At 43.5% G+C, this 15,270-nt stretch overlaps 1 protein-coding gene across 1 annotated transcript in view; it reads left to right on the top strand.

The window, feature by feature from the left end:
• The window catches only part of PSMD11 (proteasome 26S subunit, non-ATPase 11), a 43,066-nt gene that overhangs the window by 19,071 nt on the left and 8,725 nt on the right, over positions 1–15,270 (top strand). Inside the window, exons 4-8 of the mRNA XM_010372267.2 lie at positions 1,257–1,328; positions 1,727–1,784; positions 7,106–7,300; positions 13,287–13,431; positions 14,244–14,304. Of these exons, the coding sequence (XP_010370569.1) occupies positions 1,257–1,328; positions 1,727–1,784; positions 7,106–7,300; positions 13,287–13,431; positions 14,244–14,304 (531 nt within the window). The remainder of the gene's footprint in view (positions 1–1,256; positions 1,329–1,726; positions 1,785–7,105; positions 7,301–13,286; positions 13,432–14,243; positions 14,305–15,270) is intronic.

Consider the following 15,270-nt stretch of genomic DNA (forward strand, 5'->3'; position numbering starts at 1 on the left):
GCATTAGGCTAATTCTAATTTCTTTTTTTTTTAATAAAAAATTTTTTTTAAGACTAGTCAAAGTGCAGTAGTGAGAAGCAGGGAAAGAGTAGATCAGGAGCTCAATCTGTAACTGACTGTGAACAATCGAGAACTAACTGCTAATACAACAGGTTTTTATATAAATCCACAGTTCTCTTAAGAAATGCTGGCCAGGTGCAGTGGCTCGTGCCTGTAATCCCAGCAATTTGGGAGGCCAAGACAGGTGAATCACCTGAGGTCGGGAGTTCGAGACCAGCCTGACCAAAATGAAGAAACCCCGTCTCTACTAAAAATAGAAAAAATTAGCCAGGCATGGTGGTGCATGCCTGTAATCGTCACTACCTTTGGACCAGCTTTTTTTTTTTTTTCTTTTGAGACGGGGTCTGCTCTGTCGCCCAGGCTGGAGTGCAGTGGCCGAATCTCAGCTCACTGCAAGCTCCGCCTCCCGGGTTTATGCCATTCTCCTGCCTCAGCCTCCTGAGTAGCTGGGACTACAGGCGTCCGCCACCTCGCCCAGCTAGTTTTTTGTATTTTTTAGTAGAGACAGGGTTTCACTGTGTTAGCCAGGATGGTCTCAATCTCCTGACCTCATGATCCGCCCGTCTCAGCCTCCCAAAGTGCTGGGATTACAGGCTTGAGCCACCGCGCCCGGCCCTGGACCAGCTTTTATTCCCTTTAATACAAGCTAAGTTACTGTACCTGTTTGCTTTAAGAGTGATGATGAATTGATTAGTTGCATTGCTTAGAATCTGAAAGGGAAAAAGCCAGCTGGACCTTTCGAGTCTTAAAAGCAACTGCTAGGAATGAGGCATTAGTGCTTAGGATGAGAATTTCTCCCCTTTATTACCTGTGTATTATACATTACCATTACTATTTCTAGCCAGTAAGAAATCTGTGCTTTAAAAATTCCTAATCTGTCTAGAAATCTACATTCCAGAGCTATACATGTTGTTTGGAAGTTCTTGGTCTCTCCTGGGTAGGTAGAAGAGGAGTCTTGAAGATAAAGCTCTTTTCCTAAAAAACATAATCTAAACACAAAGATATTTTATGTGTAAAAAGCCAAGTTGATGCTCCATTATGATATAACTATTACACATTGAGATACTGTGGATCAGACACTAAATAGAGCAATATGGATGATATGTAAGGAGGGAATTTAAGCTGTTCTCCAAAGCATGGTTTGTGGGAAGAATTTGAGGGCATAATGTTGCATGTACTGTCTCTCCTTATTGCAGGTCGAGCTGTGTTTAGAGTGCATCGAATGGGCCAAATCAGAGAAAAGAACGTTCTTACGCCAAGCTTTGGAGGTAGGTTTTACATTGGTACTGATTTCAGGTCTCTAAGCATGAGATAGATGGTAAATGTAAGCAGTACCATCCTTATCAAAAGTATCTTCAGCAACTTCGTAATTACCTAAATACCGAAAGATTATTGATGGTAGCCCCATTTATGAGAATTGCTCTGATTGAAGTTTTGAGACAGATTTGCTACTTGGCTCAGAGTAATAAGCAACAACATGGTAAAGTTAACAGTCATTTGCTGGCTATAATAGGGACAATACGTTGGCTAGATCATCTCTTATGCTGAATTTGATGCTATCATCAGAAATTGCGTATTTAACAGTAACGATTCTGTGATGTCAATCTTTGATTTCTTTCTGTGGCTTCCCCCCCCCCCTTCAATCAATGCCTTTTCTCTTTCCTAGGCAAGACTGGTGTCTTTGTACTTTGATACCAAGAGGTACCAGGAAGCATTGCATTTGGGTAAGTAAGCTGGTAATAAGTCATCTCAGCTAGCTAAATGAGTGTATTCTAAACCACCTGGCTACTCTTATTAATTACCTGTTAATTTATATTCTACCCACTTCTAAGAAGGATTTAAGGTAGCTTACAGTTCTGCATTTGTCATGAGAAAATGTTATTTGAAAGTTTAAAAAACTGGCTAGAGTTAATCTGTCAAATTTAGAGGACAAATGGGTAGTTTTAAGTTTACTTGAATTTAGAGCAGTAAAATCAATTCCATTTTAATAACTGAAATTTAAAAAAATGTATGTCTATATTTTGCATGTAGTACTCTGTTAAATTTCAGATTTAGGTTTTTAAATTGGAAATGTTTGGCTTGTTGTCCTGTTTACTATATCTGCTTATATACTTAAAATCTGTTTTAAAAATCAAGAAATTAATTGGGTACAAATATATTTGGAAGCTAGAGTGGCCAACTGAAGCCTTTCTCCTGTGTGGCCTTTAAGCACCTTGAAATCTTCCCTGCTTTTTTTAAATTTTATTTTTATTTATCTATTTATTTATTTATTATTTTTTGAGACAGAGTCTCACTCTGTTGCCCAGGCTGGAGTGTAGCAGCACAATCTTAACTCAGGTTCAAGCGATTCTCCTGCCTTAGCCTCCTGAGTAGCTGGGACTACAGGCATGTGCCACCATGCCTGGCTAGTTTTTGTATTTTTAGTAGAGATGGGGTTTTGCTATGTTGGCCATGCTGGTCTCAAACTCCTGACCTCAAGTGATCTGCCCACCTTGGCCTCCCAAAGTACTAGGATTACAGGCATGAGCCCCCGTGTCTGGCCACTGCTTGCTTTTTATGAGTGGGTAGATCTGGACTATTTTTTCTGAACAAAAGAACATGGCTCTTATGATCTATTAGGTTGAAGAGTTTCCAACATTCAGTTTTTGGACTGCAGAAGTGGCAATTTCATATGGTTCAAATAGTAGCATTTAAAAAATAACTTTAATAAGATATGGTTCACTTACCATAAAATTCACTTTTAAAGTGTATAATTCAGTGGTTTTTAGTATATTCACTAAGTTGTACAACTATCACCACTACTTAATTTCAGAATGTTTTCCTCTGGGCGTGGTGACTCATGCCTGTAATCCCAGCACTTTGGGAGGCCAAGATAGGCAGATTGCCTGAGCTCAGGAGTTTGAGACCAGCCTGGGCAACATGGTGAAACCCCATCTCTACTAAAAATACAAAAGATTAGCAGGACGTTGTGGTGCACATCTGAAATCCCAGCTACATGTGAGCTGAGGCAGAAGAATCGTTTCAACCCGGGAGGCGGAGGTTGCAGTGAGCCAAGATTATGCCACTGCACTCCAGCCTCAGCAACAGAGCAAGACTCTGTCTCCAAAGAAAGAAAAAAATTTCAGAACTTTTTTTTTTCTTTGAGAGGGAGTCTCGCTCTGTCGTCCAGGCTGGAGTGCAGTGGTGCAATGTTAGCTCACTGCAACCTCTGCCTCCTGTGTTCAAGCGATTCTCCTGCCTCAGCCTCCCAAGTAGCTGAGATTACAGGCACCTGCCACCATGCCTGGCTAATTTTTGTATTTTTTAGTAGAGACGGGGTTTCACCATGTTGGTCAGGCTGGTCTCGAACTCCTGACCTCAAATGATCTGCCTGCCTTGGCCTCCCAAAGTGCTGGGATTACAGGTGTGAGCCACCGTGCCTGGTCTCAGAACATTTTTATCACCCTAGAAAGAAACTTACTATCCATTAGCAGCCCCGGGCAATGACTAAGCTCTTGGTATATTTGTAGATTTGTCTGTTCTGGGTATTTCTTAGAAATGAAATGATACAATATTTGTTTCTCTGTGATTGGCTTCTTTCACGCAGCATTATGTTTTCAGGGTTTATGTTGTAGCATGTGTCAGTACTTCATTCCTTTTTATTGCTGAATAATAGTCCATTGTAAGGATATATCACATGTGTTTATCCATTCATCAGTTGATGGACACCTGTGTTTCCACATTTTAGCTCTTAAGAATACTGCTGGCTGGGTGCGGTGGCTCAAGCCTGTAATCCCAGCACTTTGGGAGGCCGAGACGGGCGGATCACGAGGTCAGGAGATCGAGACCATCCTGGCTAACACGGTGAAACCCCGTCTCTACTAAAAAATACAAAAAACTAGCCGGGCGAGGTGGCGGGCGCCTGTAGTCCCAGCTACTCGGGAGGCTGAGGCAGGAGAATGGCGTGAACCCGGGAGGCGGAGCTTGCAGTGAGCCGAGATAGCACCACTGCACTCCAGCCTGGGCGACAGAGCAAGACTCCGTCTCAAAAAAAAGAATACTGCTATGAACAGGTTTTATGTGGACATGTTCTTCTTCTGGGTATATACCTAGAAGTGGAATTACTGTGTCATATGGTAACTGATGAGCTGTTTAAGGAGCTGCTAAGCTATTTTCCAAAGTGGCTGCACCATTTTATATTCTCTTCAACATTGTATAAGGGTTCCAGTTTTTCCATATCCCCCCCAACACTTTTTTTTTTTCTTTTTTTTTTGAGACAGAGTCTGCTCTGTCACCCAGGCTGGAGTGCAGTGGCCAGATCTCAGCTCACTGCAAGCTCCGCCTACCGGGTTTACACCATTCTCCTGCCTCAGCCTCCCGAGTAGCTGGGACTACAGGCGCCCGCCACCTTGCCCGGCTAGTTTTTTGTATTTTTTAGTAGAGACGGGGTTTCACTGTGTTAGCCAGGATGGTCTCGATCTCCTGACCTCGTGATCCACCCGTCTCGGCCTCCCAAAGTGCTGGGATTATAGGCTTGAGCCACTGCGCCCGGCCCTAACACTTGTTATTTTTTAATTTTAGCCATCCTAAATGGTATTTCATTATGTTTTTGTTTTGCATTTCCCTAATGACTGATGATACTGAGCATATTTTCATGTGCTTATTGCTCCTTTGTATGTCTTGTTTTTTTTTTCTTTTTCGAGACAGTCTTTATCTGTCACCCAGGCTGGAGTGCAGTGGCGTGATCTTGGCTCACTGCAACCGCCAACTCCCGGGTACAAGCGATTCTCCTGCCTCAGCCTCCCAAGTAGCTGGGATTATGGGCACCTGCCACCATGCCCAGCTAATTTTTGTATTCTTAGTAGAAACACGTTTTCACCATGTTGACCAGCCTGGTCTCGAACTCTTGACCTTGTGATCTGCCCGCCTTGGCCTTCCAAAGTGCTAGGATTACAGGCGTGAGCCACCATGCTCGCTCGGCCTTTTTTTCTTCTTTTCTTGAGACAATCTTGCTCTGTCTCCCAGGCTGGAGTGCGGTGTCATGATCTTGGCTCACTGCAACCTCCACTTCCTGGGTTCAAGCGATTCTCCTGCTGCAGCCTCCCAAGTAGCTGAGATTATAGGCGTGCAACACCATGTCCAGCTAATTTTTGTATTTTTAGTAGAGATGGGGGTTTCACCATGTTAGCCAGGCTGGTGTCGAACTCCCAACCTCAGGTAATGCGCCCGCCTTGGCCTCACAAAGTGCTGGGATTACAGGCTTGAGCCACTGTGCCTGGCCTCCTGTATATGTATGTCTTTGGATAAATATTCAGATCCTTTGCTTATTTTTAAATTGGGTTATTTGTGTTTTTATTTTTTAGAAATAGGGTCTCACTCTGTTACCCAGCCTGGATGGAGTACAGTGGTGCAATCATAGCTCATTGCAGCCTGGAAATCCTGGGCTCCAACAATCCTCCTGCCTCAGTCTCCTGAGTAGCTAGGACCATAGGCGTGTGCCACCACACCCAGCTCTTGTTTTTATTTTTTATTCTGAAGTTCTTTTTTTTTTTTAAGTTTATTTTAATGTCGGGGGTACATGCGCAGGTTTGTTACATAGGTAAACTCGTGTCATGCAATTTGTTGTTCAGATTATTTTGTCACCCAGGTGTTAGGCCTAGTACCCATTAGTTATTTTTCTTGATCCTCTCCCTTCTCCCACCCTATGATAGGCCCTAGTGTGTGGTGTTCCCCTCTGTGTGTTCATGTATTCTCATCATTTAGCTCCCACTTCTGAGAACGTGTAGTATTTGGTTTTCTCTTCCTGCTTTAGTTTGCTAAGGATAATAGCCTCCAGCTCCATTCATGTTCCTGCAGAGGACATGCTCTCGTCCTTTTTTATGACTGCATAGTATTCTATGGTATATATATACTGCATTTTCTTTATTCAGTCTGCCGTTGATGGGCATTTAGGTTTATTTTTTATTCTGTATACAAGTCCCTTACCAGATACATGATTTGCAATTTTTTTCCCTTTGTTCTGTGGGTTGTTTTTTTCCTTTGATGGTGTCCCTTTAAGTACATTTTAATTTTGATGAAGTTATGTTACCTGTTTTTTGTTTTTGTTGCTTATGCTTTGGTGTTATATCTAAGAAATCATTGCCAAATGCAAAGCCACAGGGATTTATTTCTGTTTTCTTCTAGAAGTTTTATAGGTTTCACTCTTAAATTTAGGTCTTTGATCCATTTTGAGTCAATTTATGTATATGGTGTAAGTCTATTTGAATTTGATATTCTAGTTTGAGATGGGGGAGTCAGGGAAGAAGGTGTATTTGGAGAACATTGGTATATCCAGAACTCTTTACTTCTTCATCAACCCTGGTGCTCAGTGTTTCTTTTTTTTTTTTTTTTTTTTTTTGAGACGGAGTCTCGCTCTGTCGCCCAGACTGGAGTGCAGTGGCCGGATCTCAGCTCACTGCAAGCTCCGCCTCCCGGGTTTATGCCATTCTCCTGCCTCAGCCTCCTGAGTAGCTGGGACTACAGGCGCCCGCCACCTCGCCTGGCTAGTTTTTTTTGTAATTTTTAGTAGAGACGGGGTTTCACCATGTAGCCAGGATGGTCTCGATCTCCTGACCTCGTGATCCGCCCGTCTCAGCCTCCCAAAGTGCTGGGATTACAGGCTTGAGCCACCACGCCCGGCCTCAGTGTTTCTTATATAGTCTTGTGATTGCTGGACAAGAAGAGAGCAAGATTGTGTCTTTCTGAACTGGATAACTAGATTTAGCATTTTATAGGTAGAGATTTCCACTGTATTTAAATCTTAGGAGTAAGCTCATAGGACTCTTGGCTCTAATATTGTCCTCAGGAAGCAGAAAACTTCAAAGAGTTGTGTTTTCCTCTTGGAAGATAGCACATTAGTGGAAAATTTAATTATTGCATGGGGTCTAGCGGTAACCTTTTTTGAGTTTAGGCTTTTTTTTTTTTTTTTTAAATCCTGGGTGTTACGAGGGTGGGAGAGTGGGCTGTTACAGTATTTAGCTATTAAGCTGATGGCTAATAAAGGAGAATATATCTTTTCTTTTTTCAGGTTCTCAGCTGCTGCGGGAGTTGAAAAAGATGGACGACAAAGCTCTTTTGGTGGAAGTACAACTTTTAGAAAGCAAAACATACCATGCCCTGAGCAACCTGCCGAAAGCCCGAGCTGCCTTAACCTCTGCTCGAACCACAGCAAATGCCATCTACTGCCCACCTAAATTGCAGGCCACCTTGGACATGCAGTCGGGTAACAGACGTAGCTATTCCTGGGATGTGTTTTCTTAAAGCTCATCTTATTTTGGCTGGGTGTGGTGGCTCACCTGTAATCCTAGCGCTTTGGGAGGCTGAGGCGGGTGGATCACGAGGTCAGGAGATCGAGACCATCCTGGCTGACACGGTGAAACCCCGTCTCTACTAAAAATACAAAAAATTAGCCGGGCGTGGTGGCAGGTGTCTGTAGTCCCAGCTACTCGGGAGGCTGAGGCAGGAGAATGGTGTGAACCTGGGAGGCGTAGCTTGCAGTGAGCCGAGATCGCGCCACTGCACTCCAGCCTGGGCAACAGAGCGAGACTCCGTCTCAAAAAAAAGAAAAAAAAACTCGTCTTATTTATAGGTGGAAGGAATGGGGGGTTGGGGCTGGAGAATAAAATTGGCTGATTTGGCTCTAGCTTCTTCAAAGCACCAATTTGAAAGCTACCTTTCTAACTGGCAGCTTTCCTCCTGTTAACTGCCTAAAATGTATTAAGAACATACCTATCTGTACTAGACCAGGCAATCTGCCTATTAGAACCAAACTTAGAGATAGGTCGCACTTAGAAGACTCCCTTAACTTTCCTCTTAGCCACTTACTCAGAATAGTAGCGTTTTCCTTTGGGATTGGCCTACCCCAAGTCTGTTGACTCTTGGAGATCTTTGTAAAGTTGGTTGACTTTTCCAAAGGGCTTCAAATCAGGGCTGAAGAATGATAACCCGATTTCAGCTGAGTGTGGTATGTAGTTTTCTGATAGTGTGTGTGAATGTGGGGCTAGGAAGCAATGGATTGGCAGGTGGAATATTTTCTTTTGTATTCAGCGGTTTTTTTTTTTTTACTGGAGGCATCATTATTGAAGGAATGTTGAAATTGGAGGCAGAAGACTAGTTTAATTAAGTGCTTGTGTTACCTCTCATCTGTAAAAGATAATGCCTACTTGCCTCATCTGTCAGGGATGTAGTGATCCAGGATCAGGCTTTCTTAGGTTGACATTTTGTTCTGCTGCTTTCTAGTATGTGACTTTGGGCAAGTTACTTAATTTATGTTTAGCTCATCTGTCAAATGGTAATAATTGGCACATGATAGACCCTCATTAATGTTTGTGTTGAATGAGTGACAGTCTAGTTTTTTGTTTTGTTTTTACCTTTGTTTTTTTTTTTTTTTTTGGAGACAGGGTCTCACTCTGTTGCCCAGGTTGGAGCACAGTGGTGCAATCGCAGCTCACCACAGCCTCAACTTCCCAGGCTCAAGTGATTCTCCCACCTCAGTCTCCTGAGTAGCTGGGACTATAGGAGCGTGACACCATGCCAAGCTTTTTGTAGAGATGGGGTTTCGCCATGTTGCCCAAACTGATCTTGAACTCCTGGGCTCAAGCAATTTTTCCACCTTGGCCTCTCAAAGTGCTGGGATTATAGGCATGAGCCACCATGCCTGGCCTTTGTTTCTGTTTTTTTTTTTTGTTGTTGTTGGTTTGAGATGGGGTCTTGTTTTGTTCAGCTGCCCAGGCTGGAGTGCAGTGGCGCAGTCTCGGCTTACTGCAACCACTGTCTCCTGGGTTCAAGCGATTCTCCTGTCTCAGCCTCCCGAGTAGCTGGGATTACAGGCACCTGCCATCATGCCCAGCTAATTTTTGTATTTTAGTAGAGATGGGGTTTCACCACGTTGGCCAGGCCACCCGCCCACCTCTGCCTCCCAAATTGCTAGGATTATAGGCGTGAGCCACTGTGCCTGGCCTGTTTCTGTTTTTAACAATAAACTTTTCATGTGTCATCCATGACACTCAGAGTGGTGATACGGCCCCTATTAACTAATGTGTTTAGCAAAGCAGTATACCGGTTCTTGGGCCTTATTTTATTTATTTGTTTTTTAACCATACATATTTTTGTGTCTGGCCTGTTCTCCCTGTATACTGGGAGATGTGGAAAAATGGAGATGTGTCTCATTTAATTTAGCAGCATTAATAGTTTGTTGGGTTGTTGAAGGGACTTGGCTACAGAGAAGAGCAGATATTCCTTGAGGCCTGTATACTTAACAGTAGTAGAAAAAGGATCTGATTTCCAGTAACCCAAAGTGGGAGGTTTTTTGGGTAGGCTGAAAGGATGCATCACTCAATAAATGGTGAAGTCAGAAGGTTCCTGCTGGTATTGAATTCTTGGGATCATGTGTCAGCAGCGTCATCCTTTGACTCTAGTGTGCCAAATACTTTCTACATGTATCTTGATGTGAAAGATGTTGGGAAGCAGTTGTGGTAAACAAATGGATGGGGCTCAGTTCTGTAACTTCTTAAAGGGCTGGGGCAGAGTTAGAGCTAATATACACAAATAGAGAATTTTAGGGTTTAGATGCCTCCCAAGCTTGGAAAGAACTAATTTTTATGTTATCCCAAGTGATAGCATAGGTTGGCAGTAGTAGCAGGTTCAATCAAAGTTAAGCTCATTGGGAGCAACTCAACTTCTTAAGCAGTAGAGGATTGGTTAGGTCAGCTGTGGTATATCAGTCATATATATGGTATATGGTATATCAGTCTGAAATACTGTTTAGCCATGTATAATTCCGTTCATGGATTTGGCATTAATGTGAGAGCTGTATACTGAGTGCATTTAGGCAAAAGCACATCCATAAATGATAAATATTTGAAATGAAAATATAAGACGTTGGATTCTGTCTCCCCCGCCCCATGACAGTTGCATAAATATAAAACTGTCAGGCTTAGAAAAGCTATCTTAAAGTAGTTAATATTATTAAAACAGGTCATTCAGGCAGTCTAGAGATGTTTAGGTCAACTCCCTGACATGTGCATGTGATGTCATGGAGGGTAAACATGGCCTTTTCCTGTAGCTCCAAAAGGAAGCAGGACTGGAATGGTGGTGAGAAGCATGGAAGAAAGATCGTACAGTATGTGTTTTTCAGGTCCCTTTTAAGGTGGGTCTCTAACTCCTTTGGGAACTTATATTGGCAATATGACATTGAGCTGGGAGGTCAGAGACCTGGATTCTCATCTAATCTCAGCTCTCACATTGCTAACTATGGCGACTTTGGGCAGGTTTTTTTTTTTTTTTTTTGAGATGGTCTCACTTTCTCACGCATGCTGCAGTGCATTTTCGCTGTCACAGCTCACTGTAGCCTCAGCCTCCCAGGCTCAGGTGATCCTCCTACCTCAGCCTCTTGAGTAAGTAGCTGGGGCTACAGGCATGTGCCACCAGGCCTGGCTAATTTTTTGTAGAGATGGGGTTTCACCATGTTGTCCCGGCTGGTCTTGAGCTCTTCGGTTCAGGTGATCCGCCCACCTTGGCCTCCCAAAGTGTTGAGATTACGTACGTGAGCCACTGTGCCTGGCAGAGCAGGTTCTTTATCCTTTCCTGACCTCATCAGTAAGTTGATGGAATTGATGCAGAGTTTTTTTTCTTTTTTCTTTTTTTTTTGAGACAGTGTCTCACTCTGTTGCCTAGGCTGGAGTGCAGTGACATGATCTCGGCTCACTGCAACCTCCACCTCCCGAATTCAAATGATTCTCCTGCCTCAGCCACCTGAGTAGCTGGGATTACAGGTGTGCACCACGAAGCCTGGCTAATTTTTGTATTTTTAGTAGAGATGGGGTTTTGCCTTGTTGGCTAAGCTGATCTTGAACTCCTGACCCTCAAGTGATCTGGCTGCCTTGGCCTCCCAAAGTGCTGGGTTTATAGACGTGAGGGATTGCAGATATGAGCCACTGTGCCTGGCCTGTTTTTTTTTTTTTTTTTTTTTTTTTTTCTTTTTAAGACAGAGTCTTACTCTGTCGCCCAGGTTGGAGTGCCTATGGCATGATCTCAGCTCACTGCAACCTCTGCTTCCTGGGTTCAAGAGATCTTCCTGCCTCAGCCTCCCGAGTAGCTGGGATTACAGGTGCCCACCACCATGCCTGGCTGGTTTTGTATTTTTAGTAGAGACAGGTTTTTACCATGTTGGCCAGGCTGGTCTCGAAATCCTGACGTCAGATGATCCTCCTGCTTCTGCCTCCCAAAGTGCTGGGATTACAGGCATGAGCCACCACGCCTGGCCTTTTTTTTTTTTTTTTTTTTAAAGAGACAAGGTCTGCCGATGTGGTGGCTTACACCTGTAATCCCAGCACTTTGGGAGGCCGAGGTGGGTAGATCATTCGAGGTCAGGAGCTCAAGACTAGCCTGGCAAACATATGGTGAAACCCGTCTCGACTAAAAATACAAAAAATTAGCTAGGTGTGGTGGCGGGTACCTGTAATCCCAGCTACTTGGGAGACTGAGGCAGGAGAATTGCTTGAACCCAGGAGGCGGAGGTTACAGTGAGCTGAGATTGTGGGACTGCCCTCCAGCCTCAGTGACAGAGCAAGACTCTGTGCAAAAAAAAAAAAAAAAAAGACAAGGTCTAACTCTGTTACTTAGGCTCAAACTCCTGGGCTCAAGCTATCTTCCTGCCTTAGCCCCTCAAAAGTGCTGAGATTACAGGAGTGAACCCCTGCACCTGGCTTTTTTTTTTTTTTTTTTTTTTTTTTTTTTTTTTTTAAGACGGAATTTCATTCTTGCTGCCCAGGCTGGAGTGCAGTGGCACAATCTTGGCTCACCACAGCCTCCGCCTCCTGGGTTCAAGTGATTCTCCTTCTTCAGCCTCCCGAGTAGCTGGGATTACAGGCACGTGCTACCACACCCGGCTAATTTGTTTTGTATTTTTTTTTTTCATTACAAGAATCGTCTGCTTATTTATTTTACAGAGTAATGATTTGAATTGAGTACATTTGGGCACAGTAGATATTTGACACGAAAAGTAGTTGTATCAGAATGCGCATCAGAAAAATAGCAACTCATCTTACATATAATAACTAGAAAATATTATTCTCTCTGATCATTTAAGTGTTACAAATCCTGAGAATGTTATACATTGAACAAATTAGGTACTACCTTATAATTAAATCTCGCTTGGAAAGAGTCTTTTAAAAAAATGCTCTGAGGTACAAATCACCTATGTGTTAAACATGAGTCTTTGACATTATACAAAGAGTTTAAACAAATATATCAAACAATTACAGGCCAATGGCTCTTAAAACAGCTATAAGTCAGGTTCAAGGACACACTGTTCCACAATTTCCTGTAAGTTGGGGTTTTCCATTGCAGCTGCCACTCGCTCTTTGTCATTTATCTGCTTATTGATGTCTTCTTCTGTTGAGTGGGTTCCTTCAGAAATGTAGATTTCCAACTTATGTTTAAATGGTAAACATCGCTGAAGTTTTACTCTTAAGCACAGCCCAATAAGAGTCGCCAAAGAGCAATGAGGTACTGTTGGCGTGAACCTGATAATAACCAGATATTATTCATTTATCTCCTGAACTTCCACACAACTTTCTGAGACCACTTCCAGTTCTTCTAAAGTATTGGGCTTTTCTGGGTCCCAGATAGTTCTAATCAAATCATAAACTTCTAGCGCTTTCTCTTCCATGATCTGGGGCTGCCAGGCAGCTCCCGGTTCAGAGAGGCCCGAGAGCCACAGGACTCTGCGCAGCGTACAGGAGAGCAGCCCGGACACCGGCTGCATCCTCACGCTCAGCCATCCCTGGCAACTGTCCCACTCGCGCCACTGTCTCTCAGCAGCCTCGGGATTGATCAACTTCCTGGTCTTCTGTATTTTTAGTAGAGATGGTATTTCTCCATGTTGGTCAGTCTGGTCTTGAACTCCTGACCTCGGATGATCTGCCCATCTCAGCCTCCCAGAGTGCTGGGATTATAGGTGTGAGCTGAAACTGCGCCCGGTCCTTTTTTTTTTTTTTTTTTTTAAGAGATGGGGTCTTACTGTGTTACTCAGGCTCGTCTCAAACTCCTGGGCTCACATGATCCTTCCGTCTCAGCCTCCCAAAGTGTGGGATTTCAGGTGTGAGCCACTGTGCCCGGTTAGGTAGATTTCTAAGGTGCCTCCCAGCTCTGATCTTTTATGGCTCTATTATTTTATATGTTCTTATTCCTTTCTTTTCAATGCCCAGGTATTATCCATGCAGCAGAAGAGAAGGACTGGAAAACTGCGTACTCATACTTCTATGAGGCATTTGAGGGTTATGACTCCATCGACAGCCCCAAGGCCATCACATCTCTGAAGTACATGTTGCTGTGCAAAATCATGCTCAACACGTAGGTGCACCTTAACTCTGGACTACAAGAACTCAGATCCTTCAGCAAGTCTGTTTGCCATGGCAGAGATGGCCTGAGCAGGGAGTTTGGCCAGTTACAGAAACAGCAGTAGCTGCAGCCTCTAGGACTGGCTGAGGTAGAGCAGGAGGATCAAAGGTGGTCCAGAAAACTTTCGCTTGCTAGTCTTTCAGAATCAGGGAGACATTTTAGAAATCCCCTTCCCAGCTCCTCTTGGAGAATTCTCATCCTTTAAATACTCTGTGTCCTCATAGGTGCAGAGCACAGGACAGAGGGTCAGGAAATAGCTTACAGATCAGCCAGTACCAGCCAACTGAGCCACCCTGAATGAGGAAGGAAGGGTTAAGGAGAGGTTTGAAAAAGTGAACAACAAAAGTATGACAGACCTACTTACAAAGAAGTCTACAGAATTACTCAATTCTTGTGGGAATAAATGAAGTATTGACTAAGAACTCTCTTTGGATCTTTGGATTACATAAGGGCTATGTTTTAATAAAACCTGTTACACTGGGATTTGACTTAAACTTACAGTTCTGCTTGTTGGGTCTATTGCTTTTGGTAGGTTCAGTTCAGCTTTCTAATATTGGAGTTTTTCTACCCTTCAGGCTGAACTGTGGCCCAGAGTGGAGAAAACCTAGCTTTTGCAATGTGATGGGCATATGGGTTTAAAGGTTGGGCTGATTATCTGTGCGGGCAGAGTCTTCAGTGGAATTCTGTTAAAAAGAAATTTGCCCAAACCTACCTTTAGAAGCATAACATCTGTAGCAATTGACCAAGTATGTCTTTTTTTCTAGCCCAGAAGATGTCCAGGCTTTGGTGAGCGGGAAGCTTGCGCTTCGGTATGCAGGGAGGCAGGTAGGGACTCCCTTGACTGCAGTTCTGCTCACTCTGAGGCCAGCATGTTTTCAGAGTCACGACGTTTGATGAGACCAGCGCTCTTCAGGTCTTCATACTACTCTCTTCCTTCTCCCCCACTCACTTCTTTCCCTTAAGCCCATTCAGTGTATTTCCTAGACTGTTAAATTCTTGGCCTGGAAAGTCCGTGTTTGGAGCTCTTAAGGACATCAGGTGGTTTGAGGGACTTAGGGAACTGAACTGTAGCATTTGCATTGACTTAGTTTGCATTTGGCTTTGACCAGAAGATTTATCTACCATAGTAGTCTGACTTGTAATTTAACATACGCAGAGTGTGAAATCTTAGATTCTCCGTGTCAGCAGCCTGGTAACATCTGGTGCGTATGTGCTTTAGAGAGGTCTGATTGCTTGGTGCAGAAACTAGGTTTTGAGATTTACTTTTGTGCTTCTCAGATCAGTACCTTTCTACTCATGCTTTGAATTTTGGGTGTGGTGTAAAAAGAGGCCCCTTTTTTGTGTTACGTTAATGTCCAAGTAGGTATGAGTGTGACTTCTGACAGCAGACAGTTAGGACCTATGCAAAGATGATATCTAGACTGTCTCCTCTTTGTATTTTGCTTGATTATCACTAGTAAAGTAAAAGTAATCTTTCTGGATTTCAACTGCAGTTGTCTCTAAACACAGACTGATTGGCTGTCTGTATAATCTCACTATGTCTCTGGAGGAGTGGCCACAGATGGTTTCTTCCCTCTCTACAAGTGGCCCTAATTGGCTTTTTTTTTTTTTTTTTTTGAGTTGGAGTCTCATTCTTTCGTCCAGGCTGGAGTGCAGTGGCGTATCTCAGCTCACTGCAACCTCCTCCTCCCAGTTTGAAGTGATTCTCCTGCCTCAGCCTCCCGAGTAGCTGGGATTACAGGCATCTGCCACTATGCCTGGCTAACTTTTTGTAGTAGAGATGGGGTTTTG

The sequence above is a fragment of the Rhinopithecus roxellana genome, chromosome 19 (assembly GCF_007565055.1).
Source record: "Rhinopithecus roxellana isolate Shanxi Qingling chromosome 19, ASM756505v1, whole genome shotgun sequence".
NCBI lineage: Eukaryota > Metazoa > Chordata > Mammalia > Primates > Cercopithecidae > Rhinopithecus > Rhinopithecus roxellana.